This window comes from Cavia porcellus, unplaced genomic scaffold, assembly GCF_034190915.1.
Source record: "Cavia porcellus strain 051 isolate PalLab524CR breed Dunkin Hartley unplaced genomic scaffold, mCavPor4.1 scaffold_9, whole genome shotgun sequence".
NCBI classification, from domain to species: domain Eukaryota; kingdom Metazoa; phylum Chordata; class Mammalia; order Rodentia; family Caviidae; genus Cavia; species Cavia porcellus.
The window spans coordinates 73239337-73260079 of NW_026947492.1; the positions used below are offsets into that span (position 1 = coordinate 73239337).

The following is a 20743-nucleotide window of genomic DNA, read 5'->3' on the forward strand; positions in this document are numbered from 1 at the left end:
TAAAGTAAAAGCAGCATACTGTCATCTTATAAGACTCAATTACTCTGGCACCTATTTGAAGTCTTATTCAGCTAAAAGTGGAGAAGTGACAAGTTATTAACCTAGTGTGTTCATATTTTTACGCCTGTGATGACAGGTATAGAAGGTGAGCCAAGGAACTTCTAATATGACCGAAGAAGGGGTTAGTTGGTGAAATAAAAGGACTTCAGGAAAATCACACCATGCCATCTTAGTTTGTAGCAACGAAGTAGGAGCTGTATGGTACAGGTTTAGGGAAACAGAGTTGAGGAATTTGAAGACAGACATACCCACTCCATGGTATATAACTCTAAGGAGAAAGCTCTTATAACCCATTTTTGATTAGTCATTTCAAAAATTCTCAAGTGCACATAAAAGACAGGAGAAAAAAAGATGTACAGATATCCTTATAAGAGGACAGAAAAGGCCAGGTGTGGTGCCTGCAATCTCAGCTCCTCCAGAGACTGAAGCTGGAGGATACAAGTTCCAGGGTAGCCTCAGTAACTTAACGAGACCGTGTTTCAAAATAAAAATAAAGAGAATGGTAGCTGTAGCTCAGTGGTAGAGTGCTTTTCTAGCATGCACAAGGCTCTCAGTTAAAAAAAGACAGGAAAAGATGAACATGTACACAGACACACACACACACACACACACACACCCTGAAGCAATTAACAAAAAGGAGTGGCAACACTGGGAAAAGTTACACCAAGACACCAAAGTTCAAAATAAGGATTTACAAAAATGCCAGTAACAGCAAAAGGGGAATTTGTAGTAAGCAAAAAGCCAACCTATCTCAATAAAATGTAATCCTGAGAGAGCAAAACTTCTTCATTTTTGTTTTGCTTTCATATTTTATATCAATAGGGACGAATTCTGGAATAAATAGAAAACAACCAACAATCCTACAGGAACAGAGTAAGTTCCAAGGAGTGATAAATTCAGTAGAAACAGAGGTGGGGGCATCTCCAAACTATACAGAACTGAGTAGTTGTAGCTCTTCAATAGATTCTAAAAAAGATCCTCCATATTAGGAATGCCATAGATGTGGGAAGGAAGAGATAGTATGTATTTTTTATTATAAAAGAAATCTATACCTATGAAAAATTGAAGTATAGAAACATGTAAAAAATAGTAACGACTCATAATTTCATGATCCAGAAATAACCAGTTAAGTTGACCTTTCTAGTGAATATGTCTTTACCTTTCACTTGTAAAAGGAACAGATTAATGTGATTCAAAAAGCAATTTCAAGTAACTGAAACATTTTCAAAAATCTGAATGATCTATTAGAAAGACACATTGATCATAAGAGTAAAACAAGGTGATATGAATTCATTTTACTGTTTTTCTGCTTTTATGTTTGAAAATGCCATTTAATATGAAGTTTTTGTTTCAAATAAAGAATGACATAAGAGGTGAGAGTAATAGTAAACAAAGACACTGAACAGAACAACAAATGCTATAAAACAATTCTAACAAACTAGAATTCTGGGCCAAATTTAAACAGATATACAACAGAAACCTATGAAGCCCTATATTTGCTTCAAAAAATATCAGCTGGACAGCACAAAATGGACAAAACATAGATAAGCAGTTTCTTTTTTTTTTTTTTATTTAAGAGGAAAAAGAGAAAAACACAAAACAAAACAAAGCAGTGTAAGGTTACACATAATACAGAACTACAAAAAAAAAAACATAACAGTAAGAAATCACCTGTTAATAGATTACATATTATCATCTTGGAAATAGTTGCTCAAATCACAGTATCAAAGAATACAAAGTAGACATTCAAACAGAGAGACTTCAAACAGCTGTGTTCAATGATCCAAAAACATTAATATAGTCAGCTATTTAACACCCCTAAACACACTTGCTGTTATATCCGTTAGAGCTCTTTTTTTTTCCTCCCTCTCTTTTTTACAACAAAATTTACACATTTTGGATTTTATTACTCCTTAGTTCTTATTACTTTTTTTTGGGGGGGGGAGAGAATAAAGTCAAATATGGCAAAACAAAGCTGTAAGTCAAAACCAAGCATACACATAGCACATGGTGTAGAACAGAGTACAAGGTTATTAACAATGGTTATCAACGTTGTCTCTTGTTTCCTTAAAAGGAATTGTCTATCTCATTAGATATTATAAAGTTGGACAAAACAGTGGAGAACAAGACCAATAAAACTTAGGCATTGTGAACATTACAGGACTTCCAAAGGAGACAATAGTCAAACCATAATGGGCATCTTTGTGAATCTTATTGCCTTCAAATTAGTTGCCTATACCCTCCGACTTGCTACTATCGCACAGAATGGAACAGAGTCTAATCAGTCAAAACAAGATCTTGGGAGTATTACAGGACTTCAAAACAATTTAATAGGAGATCGAAAAGAGTTACTATTATATATCCTAATTTTTTAAATTTTTCCCTTAATTAAAATAAACATAAGAAATAGCTAAATAATTTTTTTAAAGAATAGTAGTTACCATAGTGTCTGTCTTTTTCCTTAAAATATTTGGATAAAACTTCATATACTATAGCTTCAAATATTTCCATATCGAGAAGCCCAGAATAAAGCCTTTCTAATTAATAAGTGAAAATTTTATAAGGCTTGAAGGCCACATAATGGGGAATCATGATTGTCACATATTTTTATAAATTTGAATCATTACTTACATTAGGGAAACTATTCGGTATTCATACATGCGAGATTGATTTATTTCACTTATGAGTATGGTCTCAAGCTGCGCCCATTTATTGATAAATATCTCAATGCGATCCTTCTTTATAGCTGAATAATACTCCATTGTATAGAAATACCACAACTTTTGTATCCATTCCTCAGTTGATGGACACTTGGGTTGTTTCCAAGATCTGGCGATTACAAATTGTGCTGCTATAAACATAGGTGCACATATATCCCTGTGGTATGATGCTTTCAGTTCTTCTGGGAATATGCCTAGAAGTGGAATAGCTGGAATAAATGGGATTTCCAGTCCCAACTTTTTGAGAAACCTCCAGACAGACCTCCACAAAGGCTGTACCAGTCTACACTCCCACCAACAGTGCAGGAGAGTTCCTTTTTCCCCACAGCCTCTCCAGCATTTGTTGTTGTTGGTTTTCTTGATCCTGGCCATTCTTTCAGGAGTGAGATGGTATCTCAGTGTGGTTTTAATTTGCATTTCTCTAATGACCAATGATGATGAGCATTTTTTCATGTATTTATTTGCCACTTGCATTTCTTCATCTGAGAATTGCGTATTCATCTCAGATGCCCATTTTTGGATTGGATCTTTGAATTTTGGAGGTCTGAGTTTTTTTAATTCTTTATATGTTTCAGACAAGAGTCCCTTGTCTGAGAGAGAGTTCACTAAAATCTTTTCCCAGTTTGTGGGTTTTCTTTTCACTATGCTGGAGATTTCTTTTGACATGCAGAAACTTTTTAATAAGAAGTGGTCCCAGTTATTGATTCTGGGAAGTATTTCCCGTGCGGTTTGAATCCTGTTCATGAATTCTCTACCTACTCCTATGTCTCCAAGGTTTCTACCCAATTTGTCTTCCAATAGATTTAGCGTTTCTGTTTTAATATTCAGATCTTTGACCCATTTAGATTTTAATTTAGTACATGGTGATAGACATGGGTCTAGCTTTAGTTTTCGGCAAATGGAGAGCCAGTTTTTCCAGCACCATTTATTAAAGAGACTGTCGTTCTTCCAGTGAACCTGCTTGGCTCCTTTATCAAAGATAAGGTGGTTGAGTGTGTTTGCAGTTGTGGTTGTATCTTCTAATCTGTTCCATTGATCTTCAGCTCTGTTTTGATTCCAATACCATGTTGATTTTACTACTGTTGCTTTGTAGTATAATTTCAAGTCAGGGATTGTGATGCCTCCTGCTTTGTCTTTGCTGCTTAGAATTGCTTTTGCGATTCTAGGTCTCTTCTGGTTCCAGATGAAATTTAGGAGTGATTTCTCTAGATCTATAAGGTATGTTGATGGTATTTCTATTGGGATTGCATTGAATCTGTATAAGAGTTTTGGGAGAATGGCCATCTTCACAATGTTTGTTCTTCCTATCCATGAGCAAGGGATGTCTTTCCATTTTCTGAGATCATCTTCAATTTCCTTTTTCAGTGTATTATAGTTTTCACTGTATAAGTCTTTCACTTCTTTCGTAAGAGTAATTCCTAAATATTTCATTTTTTTGCTTGCTAATGTGAATAGTCCAGTTTCCCTTATTTCCCTCTCTGTGATTTTGTTGTTTGTGTATAGGAATGCTATTGATTTCTGAGTATTGATTTTGTATCCAGCCACATTACTGAATTTATTTATTGTATCTAAGAGTCTTTCAATGGAGCTTAGGGGGTCTTCTATGTAGAGTATCATGTCATCTGCAAATAATGACAACTTAACTTCTTCTTTTCCTATCTTTACCCCTTTTATTTCTCTCTCTTGCCTAATTGCTCTGGCTAGTACTTCCAGTACTATATTAAATAGGAGTGGTGATAAAGGACATCCTTGTCTTGTGCCTGATTTTAAAGTAAAGGCTTTCAATTTTTGGCCATTTAGTATGATGCTGGCTGTTGGTTTGTCATAAATGGCCTTTATTATATTGAGGTAAAGACCATCTATTCCAATTTTCTGTAGAGTTTTTATCATGAATAAATGTTGGACCATATCGAAGGCTTTTTCTGCATCAATAGAAATGATCATGTGATTCTTATTTTTGGCTTTATTGATATGGTGGATTACATTTATTGATTTGCGTATGTTGAACCATCCTTGCATTCCTGGGATGAATCCCACTTGGTCATGGTGCATAATCTTCTTGATGATTTGCTGGATCCTATTTGCCAATATTTTATTGAGGATTTTTGCATCTGTGTTCATTAGGGAGATTGGTCTATAGTTCTCTTTTTTAGTTGGGTCTTTCTCAGGTTTTGGTACTAGAGTGATATTTGCTTCCAAGAATGACTTAGGAAGGATTGCTTCCCTTTCAATTTCATTGAATAGTTTGAGGAGTGTCGGCATTAGGTCTTCTTTGCATTTCTTGTAGAATTCTGCAGTGAATCCATCAGGGCCTGGGCTCTTCTTGGTGGGTAAGGACTTAATTACATTTTCAATTTCAGTAACCGAGATTGGGTTATTCAACAATTTTACATCCTCTTGATCTAGCTTTGGCACTTCATATGCTTCTAAGAATCTGTCTATTTCTTCTGTGTTATCAAACTTTTGAGAGTAGAGGTTTTCGAAATAGGTGTTGATGATCTTCTGTATTTCTATTGGGTCTGTAGTGACTTCTCCTTTTTCATTTCTTATTGCATGAATTTGAGCTTTTTCTTCCCTTTTTTTAATAAGGTTGGCTAGGGGCTTATCGATTTTATTTATTCTTTCAAAGAACGAACTCTTTGATTTGTTGATCCTTTGGATTGTTTTCTTAGTCTCTATTGCATTGATTTCTGCTCTGATTTTTATAATTTCTACTCTTCTTTTGGCTTTGGGCTTGACTTGCTCTTCTTTTTCTAGCTGTTTGAGGTGTAGCATCAAGTTATTTATTTGTATTCGTTCTGTTTTCCTGATGTGGGAACTCAGTGCAATAAATTTTCCTCTCAGGACGGCTTTCATTGCATCCCACAGATTCCGGTAAGTTGTATCTGCATTTTCATTTTCTTTTAGGTATTGTTTGATTTCTTCTTTAATTTCTTCTGTGACCCACTGATTACTCAAGAGTGTGTTATTCAGTTTCCATGTGTTTGTGGGATTTTTGCAGTATCTTTTATTGTTAATTTCTAATTTCAGAGCGCTGTGATCCGATAACATGCAAGGGATGATTTCAGCTCTTTTGCACTTGTTTAAATATGTTCTGTGAGCTAATATATGGTCTATTTTAGAAAATGATCCATGTACTGCTGAGAAGAATGTGTATTCTGATGTTGTTGGGTGGAACATTCTGTATATGTCTATCAAACCCATTTGTTCACAAGTATGATTCAGTTCTGTTATTTCTTTACTCATTTTCTGTTTGGTCGATCTGTCCCTTGGTGTCAATGGTGTATTAAGGTCTCCTGTTACAATTGTGTTACTGATAATTTGAGTTTTCATTTCTGTTAATAATTGTTTTATATAACTGGGCGCTCTGGAGTTTGGTGTGTATATATTTAAGATAGTTATCTCTTCCTCTTGGAGTTTTCCCCTTACGAATATGTAGTGACCTTCTTTATCCTTTATGGTCATTGTTGGTTTAAAGTTCACGTTGTCTGCAAACAGAATGGCTACTCCTGCCTTTTTTTGGATTCCTGCTGCATGAAGAATTGTTTTCCATCCTTTGACTTTCAGTCTGTGAGTATCCTTCTGGGTTAGATGGGTTTCCTGTAAACAGCATATGGTTGGATTTTGTTTCTTGATCCATTCTGCTAGTCTGTTTCTTTTGGTTGGTGCATTGAGACCATTTACATTAATGGTTATTACTGTTAAATGTTGGTTAATTGTAGGAATCTTATCTCTCTGCTGTTGCATCTTTATCTTTCTGTTCTGTTTAATTATTTGCTTTGCTTAGTGGTTTTTTCTTTGTGTATCTAAACTGTCTTTCAATATTTTTTGCAGGGTTGGTTTGGTGTTCATGAAGTTCTTCAGCTGTTCTTTGTCATGGAAGTATCGTATTTCACCATCTATTTTAAATGATAGTTTTGCAGGATATATCAGTCTAGGTTGGAAATCATTTTGCTTTAGGATCTGGAATACTTCACTCCATGCTCTTCTTGACTTTATTGTTTGTGATGAGAAGTCTGCTGTGATTCTGATAGGTTTTCCTTTATAAGTGATCTGTCTTTTCTCTCTGACAGCTTTTAATAATCTATTCTTGTGTTGGATTTCTGGGATGGTGATTATTATATGTCTGGGTGTAGTTTTATTTTGGTTATGACTATTTGGAGTTCTATATGCTTCACTGATCCTGATGTCAGTTTCTGATCTCATGCTTGGGAAGTTTTCAGCTATTGCTTCTCTAAATATCCTCTTGATATCCTTTATGTTGTCTCCTTCTTTTTCATTAATCCCTATCATTCTTATGTTAGTCTTCTTTGCATCATCTTGCAGTTGTTGAATTGTTGTTTCCTGATTCCTTGTTATTTTTAAAAGATCTTTCCTTTCCTGTTCACTAGCTGCAATCCTGTCTTCAAGGTCTGAAATTCTATCTTCACTTTCATTAAGGTGGTTTTTACAACTTTCAGTGGAGTTTTTTATTTCCTGTATATCTCTGTGCATCTGCATTATGTATTCTGTTTGTTTCTTATATTGCTCATCTAGGGATTCTATCTTTTTGTTTAGTTCCTCCAATTTTTTATCTGTGTTTTCTTTAGATATATTTAGAATCTCTTTCATTTCTTTTATCATTTCTTCTTTTATCTGGGATATTATTTCGAGTTTGAATTTCTTTAAAGCTTCCTGGAGTTGCTTGTCAACTTCAGTAGCTATTGTGTCTGATATATGAGGAGGATGGGATATATTTTCTTCTAAATACATTCCTCCTAGGGTTTCCTGAGATGGGCTGGAGGTTTGAGGTTGTAATTTGGTCTTTCGTTTTGTCATTTTCCTATATTTCTGTGTTTCAAGTGTTATTTGAAAGCCTCCTCAGGATCTGTTGAAAATCCCCTTCTATGTTTGCAGCTACTGAGACTCTGGCACCACTCTACCCCAGGCCATTGGGCCTGCAGAACCAATGGCCCTCCTCTGCTTGTTCAGAACTCTGTGGTTCCAGACAAGCTGGGCCTCAGGGACACTGTGCGCCCACCTGCCCCTTGGTAGATCCACAGCTCTTGAATCGCAGCCGGGTTAGGGTACTCACCACAGGCCGCAGTGCCTCAGGAGCCTGTGATCCCTCCCTGCTTGCAGAGATATCCACAGTCCTCCAGACAAAGGAAGGGCCTTCTGCGGGCACTCCGGATCCGCCCAGCTCCTCCTCTGCAGGCAGATGGCTAGGCGCGGCTGGGCTGGGGGGGGGGGGGTAGTGTAGGCCCGCCCACCCGGTGAGCTCCACAGACCTCCAGGTGTAGCCGGGATGGGGAGGCGGCAGTAGTGGCGTCTAACCCACTGCTCCACTTCACTGCACCCAGAAGCCTGGGGGGTCCGGAACAGTCTGAGATTTGGGCAGACTGTGCTGGCCACTCACCACAGGCCGAGGTGCCTCAGGAACCTGGGATCCCTCCCTGCTTGCAGAAATATTCACTCCTCCAGACAAAGGAAGGGGCTTCTGCAGGCACTCCGGCTCCACCCAGCTCCTCCTCTGCACGCCGATGGCTAGGCACGGCTGGGCACAGGCCGAGGTGCCTCAGGACAGCAGTTTCTATTAAAAACGCAACACTTAGAATTCTAATATACTACTGTAAAATGAGCAAATAAAATACTAAAAATCTAAAACATTCCTTAGGAAGCATTAAATGCAGATTTTTTTAAAAGGAGCATGGGGAGGAACAATAGATGGTTACTTCATGAGCTGTCTTTTTTTTTTTTCTTTTCTTTTCTTTCTTCCTTTTTTTTTTTTTTTTATTTTTTTGTACTGGACATCAGATTCACAACTTTGTGCTTGCCAGGCAGGTGCTTGGGTGCTTTGCTGCTGAGCTGTATCCCTAGCCCCTGCTGTCTTATATTTGCTGTTATGTGCAGTTCTAAAAGCCCCTTCCAATAAAAGCACAACTTTTTAGCCTTTAGTTGATACTTGCAACTATGTATATAAGCACTAGATGAAGGACCTGGAAATGTTTATAAGACAGGCACCTAATACTAGTCTTCATATTTCTGAACTCATTCATGGTCTTTCTTCTTTAATCCACTTTTCCTTCTTTCCTATTTTACTAAAAGACATCACCACCTATGGATGCACCTAAGGCTGAAAATAAGTCACAATGCTTTTGCCTCCCTCACTTTTTATTTTTGTTATAAATTATTCTCTCCAAGCCAATACTGATAACACTCCATGCTCCAAAACTCATTTTCTCCCATGGGAACGACTCACAACTCCACAGTGAGTTACAGGCACACCTTTTCTATCCCACAGAACCATGAGTAACTTAATTCAAGCCATTAAAACAAAGGGACATGGTGAGAGTGGAGTAGGGATGAGAAAGGAGGAGGGCTTAAATGAAAGAGATCCTCTTTGGGTGAACAACAGAACGTGGGGAGCTAACATTTTGAACTGTTGTAAACATTGCTGCTACCCTGAGAAAGCAGCCAGAGAATAGTGCCAACTTGAGAAGGAACCCAGAAGTGAAAAAGACAGAAAGTGAAGCCGAAGCCCTGAGACTGTGAATCTCTGGATCAAAACACACTGGAAGCCAATTTTGACACAATCTTTTCATTTATGCAAGACCAGAAAACCCATTTCTGTCTTAAGACAATTCAAACTGAATTTTCTTGAATTGAATGAGTCTAAACTGATGAGGCCGAGAGAATCGAGAAAGAGATGCTCATGATGTCACACCTGGACTGTTACAATCAGCTTTTCCCTGAAGAAATACACAAGAAGCCACCACACTACTGCCAAGATGCCCTTTCTAAGACTGAATTGAATCTCTCCTATTTACATACAGTGGCCTCCTCGGCCTTTAGGATAAAATCCAAAAATTTAACAATTTGGCCTCGGTCAGTTTCTCGGGTCTCTGCTCTCAAATCCTATAGCTATTTCAAGGCCTTGCTTTGTTTGCTTCCTCTTGTGTTTCCTCTACCTGAAAGGTCTTCCTTCTTCATTTAGATGGTTAAAGCACACACAGGCACACACACTCACTTTAGAATTATCGCCTTGATTTAGCCAAAGATTGCTAAATTGGCTTAACATCTATAACCCAATCAATTAAATTGGTTAAAAATATTGTATTGGAAACTCATATGTCACTATCAATAGAATGTAATATGCAGTATCAACAAAAGATAAAGACATATGATCATCTTAACACAAAGAAAAAAGCATTCAGCAAAATACTGTGTCCCATTCAAACTAAAAACACACCTAATAAAAACAACTACACTGGGGCTGGAGGTTTAGCTCAGCGGCATAAGCGCTTGCCTTGCAAGCAGCAGGCAGTCGTGAGTTCGATCCCTGGTACCAATAAAAAGGAAAAAGACAAAAACAAAACAAAAAAACAGTTACATAAAGATCAGCTAGCACTTCCTGTAACATTAAGCTTACTAGAATGAAAGCTTGTCTCTTAACATCACACACAAGCCAAGATACTTTCTCTTACCACATTGATTCAACACTGCACTGGAGGATCTAGCCATAACAGGTAAATAAGAAAAAGTAAAGGCATATGGATCGTAAAGAAACAAACAAAACTGTCTCTATTTGCTGACAACAGGATCATGATTAAAAAGCTAGTAAGTTCAGCAAGATGGTAGAATAAAATACCGACATACAATTATAGTTATTAATATATAATTACTACTTAATGCTTCTGTCAGTTAGCAAAGAATAATTTAAAAATAAAATCTAACAACTGAATTTACAATAGGAACAAAATGACACAATAACTATATAGATTAATGGAATAGAATTGAGAATCTAGATATAAAATGTCACACAGCCAACTAACTTTTGACAAAGGTTCTAAAACCAGTAAATAGAAAAAAATAGCCTTAGAGTTAGATCTCAGATGGCAAAGCAGTAAGCAGCAGAGAGAAAGAGTCTCTCTGAGTGTTGCTGTCCAGACAAGGAATATAACAATGTGAGGAAGACAAAGAGGAGGAAAGTAGGGAGTCCACATAGAGAGTGAAGACAGAAACTTGAGTGAAGGAGGAGGTAGCCAGTGACACTTTCTCCCTGAGATGGGACTCACTGCACAAGAGGAGCAGTTCATGCCTGTAGACATGTGGCAGCAGCGGCAACCCCAGAAGCCTCAGTGGAGAGACACGCCAGTGGAGGGAACAGTGACCATGAAGGACTGCACCAGCTGGCAGTGAGTGCTGAGGGCTCAGTCTGGTGTGAGACAGCAACGGGCTGGTAGCCATCTTGGTGATGGACGGATTGAGCTCAGTACTCAGAGCTGCTGCCAGCTCCATCTAGCAGCTCCCAGCTGGGTTGAAGCACAAGGAAGGTGCGCTGATAGCTGCAGGCTGGACGAGTCTGGTCTTGGCTAGAAGGTGTACACTCTCTGAGATTAGCCACTCTCTCACCAAAAAGCTCCTGCTGGCTTACTGGGATAGATCGCACAGATCGGGACTCTCTCTCCACATGGTGTCTCACAGGGACAGCAGAGACAAACCTGCAAGTGGACTTTGTTTCTCTTTCTCTCATCTGTTTTTTGTTGCTGTGGTCGTGGTTTTGTCTTTGTTCTTTTCTCCTTATTGTTTGATCTTACTTTTATATGAGTATGACCCTGGTTTCTAGCTTCTTTGTGGTGGTTATTCTGTTCTGTTCTTCTTTTTCTCTCTTCCCTTCAGTCTTCTGCACCAGTTTCCCAAACTTAGCATGATTGCTCTTTGTCCTCCAGCCTTACTTCTGATCTTTTCCTCTTCTACTTATTTTTCTCTAACCCCTTTTAAATTTTAACTTCTGAGGGTGAAACTGATATATTAAGGACTTATATGCTGCATATAATTTTCTGGTCTGTTTTATATAACCAGAAATCTAGTTCAGACGGTTAAAGGTGGCAAAACTAGTGGTTAAACCAGCTCATTATACTCTAGGCTGTGACTAATGTTACTTTTATTGATGATGGCACCACCTTACCCAAAAGTGACAAAATTGTTCTAAACAGCTATTCTTCTTGGTATTCCAAGACTGAGATTGACTAAGGATCATAGAAAATACTGGTACAGTGCCAGAGAACCAAAGTCTGGACCAAACAGGCAGCAACTTCTCATCTCCAGCAAATTGAAGAGGTAGGATCTGGTAACAGACTCAAAACCCAAAAACTAGCTATACCTGGAAGACACCTCAGGGAAGTAGTTATCACCTAAGGGTCTTAAACACTAGCAATAAAGCAACCAATCATAGGCAATTCACAAGCATTACCCCAGGAATTAAATTATAAATAAAAGAAAGAAAAGGAGAAGACATTTAAACAAAATGCAACCCCAAACATCCAGTTTATCAAAGGCAAATTCAGGGGACAACGAGGTGAGATAATCCCAAAGCCTACCACTAGGCCTTTCTGTATATTTTAACAGTAAAGTAATTTAATGAGGATTTGGAAAAAATGAAATCAGAAATAATATCTCAGATAACTACAGAGATGGTACCCAAAATAAAGACCATACTTAGTGATGCTAGAGCAAATGCAGACAGAAAGAAAGAAAGAAAGACAGACACGTAATTTCAGCATAGGAAAGAAATGGAATCCATAAAGCAGATTCAAGCAGATATCCAGGGGAAAAAAGGTCCAGTGAAAGTATTTGCAGCAGATTAAGCCAATGTGAGGATAGGATCTCAAAACTACAAGACAGGCTTGTAATTAGCAACCATGAAAAGCAAGATTTCTCAAAGATAGCAAAGGACCATGAGAAATCAATCCAGCAGCTGCTAGATGAGACAAAAAATAAATTAAGATTGATTGGAACCAACAAAAAAGGCAGTAAGACAAGTGATACTAAAAAGTTGTCCACACATGTCATTGCAGAAATCTTCCCTGGAAGAGAAAAATAATTTCACATACAGATAAGTGAGGCCTACAGAGCTCCAATTTTCCATGACCAATCATCACCACCACCATCACCATCATCATCATCATCTACAGCCAGGCATATCAGAGTCAAGATTCCAGGAATAGGATTTTAAGAGCTGATACAGAAAAAAAGCAAATCACCTACAAAGAAAAGCCTACGAGACAGCTAACTTCTCAGCACAAACTCTCAAGTAAAGGAGAGCTCTGAGTGAAGTATTTCAAGTTCTAAAGGAAAAAAACCTTCAACCCAGACTGATGTATCTCACAAAACTACCTGTCAAAACTGATGGAGAAATAAGATACTTTCCTGACAAAGAACATCTGAGGAAATTTATAATTACCAAATGAGTACTCCAGAATGTTTTAAAGGACATTACAGAGAAAGATAATGAGGACTACAATTCCATGAACCCCAAAAGAAGAAACCCACCAGGCAAGGAAAATAAACAGAGGGAGAAGAAAAAAAAAGAGGGAGAGGGAAAATAACATGACAAGGATAAGTATAAGTGTATAAAAATCAATTATAAGTTTCAATGTTAATGGTCTCAACTCACCAATCAAAAAACACAGACTAGCAGAATGGATCAACAAGCAAGACCCAATAATATGCTTCAAACAAGAAACACATTTAATTCAAAAAAGAATTCATAAACTAAAAGTCAAAGGATGGAAAACAATACTCCATGAGTCAGAAACCCAGAAAAAAGCAGGGTTAGCTACACTATTTGCAGACAAAGGGAATTTCAAGCCAAGATCCCAGAAATTCAACACAAGAACAGAATACTAAAGGCTGTTAGAGAAACGAAACACATCACCTATAAAAGGAAAACTATCAGAATCACAGCAGACTTCTCAATACAAACCATCCATTCAAGAAGAGCTTACAGTGAAGTGTATCAAGGCCTCAAAGAAAACATTTTCCAACCCAGATTTATGTATCTTGAAAAACTATATTTCAAAATTAATGGAGAAATAAGATACTTCCATGACAAAGAACAACTGAAGGAATTCATAACCACCAAACCAACCCTACAAAGAGTGCTAAAAGACATTCTAGTAAGAAAGATGACCACTGTTTCAGGAACAGCAGCAGAGGAGGGGTCACCAAACAGGGTAGGTAACTTGAATGGAGGGGAAAAGTCGAGGTGCCAGTAGATGGAAGCTGGTGTGCCACAGATGAGCCAGTGCATGTCAGTCATAACCATTAGAGTAGATGGCCTCAATTCACCAATAAAAAGAAACACAGGCAGAGTGAGTCAGGAGACAGGACCCATCAATATGCTGTATACAAGAAACACATTTGACTCGAAAGGAAATTCATGGACTGAAGGCTGGAGAAGACAATGCTCCGTGCAACAAGGACACAGAAAAAATAAGGGGTAGCCTGCCCTTTAACTGCAGAATAGATAAGAAAGATACATTTTTATATTTTTATACACTGGAAAGCTGTTGGGAGCAGCTGAGCTCCCAAAGCTGACTGTTCACACAGGTAGGAGCCAAAAGCACAAGTGCTGGAACAGTAGTGTCCCAAGGCACAGAGCATCTGAAAAACGCCCTTGAGGGCTAGAGTGCTAGAGGTGAACAGGTGTTTCAGTTCCCAGAACACAGGGCTTAAGCAAGCTAGTTAAGCAAAGCGTTGGGGTATGACAAATTACATTGCAGTGGTTGATCACTCTCTTCCTCCCCATTCGGAGGTTGGGCTCCACTTGACCCCAGCTTTCTGTTTCTATCTATATTTTTTTTATACTCTCACCATTCTTCCAACTAACATATGGCATCCAAACACGGATGAGGGTAAGAAGTAGCAAGCAAGGGGACACTTTCCAAGAGTGTGCAAAAAGAGAGAAACTGCACCGATAGTGAGTTAATCAGGTGCTACACTTGGAGAGAGAGAGGGGCCAGCCAGAGAAAGAAACAGGTCCACTGGGGCCAGAGAGAGAAAAGTAGGTTCACTAGGGCCAGAGAGAGAGAGAAGCATGCTCACTAGATTAGAGCTTAGAGAGAAAGAAATTGTATTGAATTGAGCAAGTTTTAAACATGGGGTTGAGAATTTAGCTTAGCAGCATAAGCACCTGCCTGGCAAGTGCAAGGTTATGAGTTCAATCCCCAGTATCAAAAATCCAAAACAACAACAACAAAAAAACCCTACCATTAAACATGGGGCAAACAGTTCTCAAAGAGCATGCTCATAGAAATGATGTATGTAACTGTTTATAGAAATGTTTGTTGTATTTTTGATTTCTGTATTTATTTTTGTGAATTTATTTTAGAAAATGTTTTTCTGATCAGTCAACCACAAAGCAGTCGGCTCCGAGCATTACTTTAAAGCCAGGCTCTAAATGATAGGGAGATGGTGGAACAGTCTTCCCCGCAATAGAGTGTAGTCTGTGATTTTGTTCAGTTAGATGGGGAAGGAGTGGTAGAAGCCTGGAAAGAGCCATCCACACGGAGGAATGTCTTGTAGTAAATTCTATTTATAATGCCCATAAATTTAGCAGTCCACAAGCTGAGATTTCCACCTTTTCAACTTGGAGAAGTTTAGCTGCACTACAGAGTGAAAATTTATTTTCACACTAAGAACAGCCATTTTGTCTCTCTTCCTTATAGTTAAGTGCTAAAGGAAGTCACTGCAAAGGATATGTTGATATGAGAGAGTGCCTTTACTGCCACAAATCAACCTAATTTTTAATTGCAAGTCTAAGAGCAGAATAAAACAGCTGCCACAAAGGCTTGGTAGGAACTCCCCTCAAAGGGTAAGACATCCCTTGATCTTACTTCCATTCATCAGGGACCTGATAGACCTTTTCAGGATTTTGCAACATGTGTGTTCAGGCTAGTGGGAAAATTATAAATGACACAGAGGCCAAAAGTTGATGGTTCAGCAGTTAGAAGTTGAGAATACAAATAAGTGATGTCAAGAAGCTTGAAGGACTCATAAAAACAGATCATAGTAGCTGAGATGATTCAAATTTGTGCCGACACTGGCCCCTCATATGGGCAAGGGGCTGCCTTAGCAGCAGCTATTACTTGGATTATTCACCCACAGCCTACAAACAAGGTTATTTGTTTCAGTTGTGGAGGCTGAGGGCATTTTGCCCAAAACTGCTTTACTGCACCTGTGAAGACAGCGCAACCATTACCAGTTCCTCTAACAAAACCTAGCATGTGTGAAGATATAGATGAGGGTATCATTGGGCAAACAAGTGCAAATCTAAAACTAATGTGGACCGATTTTGTGAAGCTTCCAGCGGGGCTCACTCCAGTCCTGCCAAACAATGAAAGCGCTTCCCCTAATTCCTCCCCAACCTTAATCCTCCAAAGCCAAGTACACTTCTGACCTCTGGAGAGTGACAAAAGGCTGGGACCTTCGTCCCTTGTCCAGATTTGTACTAAGTCCTGAAATGGGACCTCAAGCTATTCCTACAGGAATCTAAGGATCATTGCCTCCTGCATCAGTGGGTCTCATGATAACCTGAAGCAGGTTCATTTTAAAAAGTCTCCAGGTGATGCCTGGTGTCACTGATGCTGGCTATACCAGAGAAATTAAGGTTATGATTCACTCTATTCAAAGCACTGCTTGGGTCACACTAAACTCTTATATCACTCAATTAGTCATTCTTTCTCTAACAAAAAATTAGGAAATTTACAAATAAGGAAAGGAAATCCAAGAGTTTTGGGTCCTCTGATATATACTGGGTTCAACAATAGTAGTTATGGCATTTCTCATCCTCTTGGAAAACTGCAGTAGCGAACTTCCCTGGTGTTACCATGATTGCCATTATCTTTCGGATAAATTAATTAAATCTGCTTCCCTCATACCTTTTGTTTTCCCTTCTAAAAGAAAGATCTTCATACTGAACAATGGAAGGGACCTAGTCCACTGCTCACTTGGGGAGGAGGGTATGCTTGTGTTTTCCCAAAACATGCTTAACAGCGCATCTGGGTGCCAGAGCATGCTGTCTGGTTGTATCATGAACCCAGATCTGGAAAAGAAATTGACTTCATCGTTCAAAAGCTGATGACAGTGATGGTTTAGAGACCATGCCACAATGGACAGACAAGGCTGGGGCTGGGCCTGAATTAGAAGAACTCACCCAGGATACCCAGGAGATTACAAAAATAGGAATCAAGGTCTGAGTAAGGTGATAAAGTGTACTGATACAACTGAACTAAGAGCAACGTGAAAGAGAGAGACATGGCAGAAAGATAGTGATATTCTTAAGAAAAATGTACAAAAATAGATATTAACTAGAGGTAAAAGCTTAAGAGATCTCTGCTAATTGACTTACAACAAAATCTGAAGTCTATTCATAGTTATAAATTCCTAAAATTATAAGTGAATTTACAATTTAACTCAGTTAAAAATATATTTGAGTGCACTTTAATTTCATAAGACATTTTGACTGTCAGATTTCTTGTGTATCTGTTTGTCTATCAACTTATAAAGTTGTGTGTTTGTCTGTCACATCTGGAAACAGTTGTTTTTTTTTTAACTCTGAGCTCAATAATTTTTTTCCTTCTCTTTTATATTTTTGGAACATTTTTTTCATAATTTAATTTGGGTTGTAGATTTTAAAGTATGCATTACAAGCTGGTCAAAATAATATCAAAATTGGGGCTGGGGATTTAGCTCAGCGGCATAAGCGCCTGTCTTGCAAGCAGGCAGTCGTGAGTTCAATCCCTAGTACCGATAAAAACGAAAAAGACAAAAAAATAATAATATCAAAATGGGTATTCTGAAATTTGCTAAGACAACTAAGGGGACCTTTTGGGCTTGGAGAATTACCGATTAACGTTCTCTTTGGTGAATAAAGGAGAAGCTGCTTGGGAAAAATCCCAGTCTCATTCTTTACCAGGAAGCCCCTAATTAACAGTTACTGAGCTACTGATCATTCACACATGTGGAGCCAAAAGCACAAGTGCCTGAACAGGAGTGCCCCCAAGGGGCACCCTGAGGGCATGGAGTGCTGGCCGGTGAACAGGTGTCCCAACCCCCAAACACAGGGCATAAGCATTCTAGTTAAGCAAAGGAGTGTGATACAAATGTATAAATAAACACACTGAGGTTTATGATCCGGCTCTTCCCTCTATCCAGAAGAAAGCCTCCAACTGACTCCTGAATTCTGCTTCTATCTTTATTTTTTATTCTGTTGCAACTCTTCTCCCTGGAAATGTAGAGTTCTCTTGTGGCTGCCAACAAAATGCTACTCAGCTATAAAGAAAGATAACCTCAAGGCTCTTATAGGTAAATGGACACAACTTGAGATCATGCTCATGGGTGAAATGGTTCGGACTCACGGGTGAATATCATGTTGTCTACCTTGTATAAAAAAAACTGAAGTAGTGGGATCCAAAATGTTTATTAGATATTGTGAAAGTAAAAGAGGAGGAAACATCTAAAAAGGGAAGGTGGTAGCCACTGTTAATTTCCTATTATCTTGTTTTAAAGTCCTGTATCATTTTCATTGTTTTGTTTGGTGGTTCCATTCTGTTTTTGTTTTTTTAGATTCTATTATGTCTGATGGTATGGACAGTGTCTTAATTATTTTTCTCTCACTGCTGGGACAAAATACCTGACACTCAAAATGAAGGATGGAAAGGTTTATTTAGCTCACAGTTTGTGGAGGTTTTAGTCCACACTCCACTAGCTCCAAGGCAGGGCAGTGTGGCAGAAGGGCAAACCATTCATGGCAGCCACAAAAGATAAGAGCAAAAGGAAAGCACATCTCTTTCCCTCCCTTATACTGTATGCCAGCACCAGCCCCTGGGCTGGTGCACCACTCACACTGCCAATCCCAGTGCTAAACAACAAAGCAATCACAAACGCTAGCTAGATTCAGCCACCTCCACAACTACATAAGGCTTTGGCAGGTCACCCAGATACAAATCATAACAGGCAGCTATTTTGAAGATAACAAGATATACTATGGTAGCCATTGCTGATTTCCTATTATCTTGCTTTGAAGTTCTCTATTGCTTTCATTGTTTTGTTTTGATTGGTTTTATTCTGTCTGTTTTGTTTGATTTTATTATGTCTGATGGTATGGGCAGCTATTTTGAAGATAACAAGAGGCATTATGGTAGTCACTGTTGATTTCCTATTATCTTGTTTTGAAGTCCTGTATCACTCTCATTGTTTTGTTTTGATTGGTTTCATTGTTTCATTTTGTTTGGTTTTATTCTCTTTAAAATGAAAAAAAAAAAGATTATACATCACGACCAAATGGGATTCATCCCAGGGATGATTCAGCATATGCAAATCAATAAATGTAATACATATTAACAGAGGCAAGGACACAAATTGTACAATCATCTTAAAAGACTCCCCCCCCAAAAAAAGCTTTTGACAAAGTCCAGCACCATGACTGATAAAAATGATAAAAATCCAACAGAAAATTGGAATATTGGTCTTCATCTGAATTTGATAAAAGCCATCTATGACAAACCAACAACTAACAGCATACTAAGTGGACAAAAACAGAAAAGTTTCTCTCTAAAAATCAGGAACAAGGCAAGGATGTCCACTGTCTCCACTCTTATTCAACACAATCCTAGAACCTTTAGCAAGAACAATTAGATAACAGAAAGAAATAAAATGAATAAAAAGATATGAAAAGAAGTTAAATTATTGTTATTTGCAGATGACATGTTACTCTACATAGAAGATACCAAAAACTCTACTAAAAACCTGCTAGATTTAATAAGCAAATTCAGTAACAGCTGATTATATAGTAAACACTCAAAAATCAATAGTCCTATACATGAATAACAAACTTCACTAAAAGAGAAATCATGGAAATAACACCTTTCACAATAGCATCCAAAAAAAGAAACACCTAGGAATCAATCTAATGAAAGATGTAAAAGACCTCCACACTGAAAACTACAGTATTCTGAAAAAGGAGATTGATGAGGATATTAGAAAATGGAAGATATCCCATGCTCTTCGGTAGGAAAAACCAAGACAGTGAAAGTGGCCATATTTCCAAACTGATGTACAGATTTAGTGCAATTCCAATCAAAATTCCAATAGAATATCTCACAGAATTAGAGAAAACAATCCTAAAATTCATCTAGAGCCAGAAGAGATCTAGAATAACAAAGGCAATTCTGGGCAACAAAAGCAAGACAGGTGGCATCACAATCCCTGACTTGAAATTATACTACTGTACTATAAAGCTACTGTGATAAAAACAGGATGGTACTGTCAAAAACAAACAAACAAACAAACAAACAAACAAAAAACAGATCTGAAGATCAATGGAACAAATTAGAAGGTGCAGAAACAACTCAAGACAAATTTAGCTATTTTATCTTTGATAAAGTGCCAAATACATTCACTGAAAGAAAGATAGCCTCCTTAATAAATGGTGCTGGAAAAACTGGCTCTGCACATACCAAAGATTAAAACTGGACCCACATCTTTCGCTGTGTACTAAACTAAATTTGGAATGTATCAAAGATTTAAATTTTAAAACAGAAACACTGAATCTGCTGGAAGACAGAATAGGTAAACACTTGAAGACATTGGTCTAGGTAAAGACTTCATGAATAAAACCCTGATTATGCAGGAAATATCACAAAGAATCGACAACGAGGATCTCATCTTACTAAAATGATTTAGCACAGCAAGAGAAACCACCAACAGAATGGTAAGACAACCCACAATGTGGGTAAAAACATTTTGCCAGCTCATCCTCAAAGGACTGCTATCAAGAACACATAAAGAACTAAAAAAAAAAAAAATCAGGCTGCCAAAATGTAAACATCAAATCTAAAAGTGAGCATCTGCGATGAATACATACTTCTTAGATAAATTCCAACAGCAAATAAACATATGAAAAAATGTTCAACAACACTGATCATTTGAGAGATGCAAATAAAACAACACTGAGATTCCACCTCACCCCAGAAAGAATGGCTATTATCAAGAAATCAACCAATAACAAATGCTGGAGAGGCTGTGGGGGAAAAGGAACCTTTTGCCAATGTTGGTGGGAGTATAGACTAGTGCACTCTGGAAATCAGTGGGAGTTTCTCAAAAAATGATTGGAGGTAAAAAAAAAATTATTGGAGGTT

At 38.0% G+C, this 20743-nt stretch overlaps 1 protein-coding gene across 6 annotated transcripts in view; it reads right to left on the reverse strand.

Moving 5' to 3' along the window:
• Positions 1-20743, reverse strand: part of Ric3 (RIC3 acetylcholine receptor chaperone) — a 61140-nt gene that overhangs the window by 35033 nt on the left and 5364 nt on the right. Inside the window, exon 2 of one of the 6 annotated variants that reach the window (XM_063256682.1) lies at positions 6-8352. The exons of 4 other annotated variants lie outside the window; for them this stretch is intronic. In XM_063256682.1, coding sequence (XP_063112752.1) covers positions 2688-6527 — 3840 coding nt within the window. In that variant the 5' untranslated portion in view covers positions 6528-8352 and the 3' untranslated portion in view covers positions 6-2687. Of the gene's footprint in view, positions 1-5; positions 8353-20743 lie in introns of those variants that run through there. One more of the 6 variants, XM_063256684.1, reaches the window with a different exon arrangement.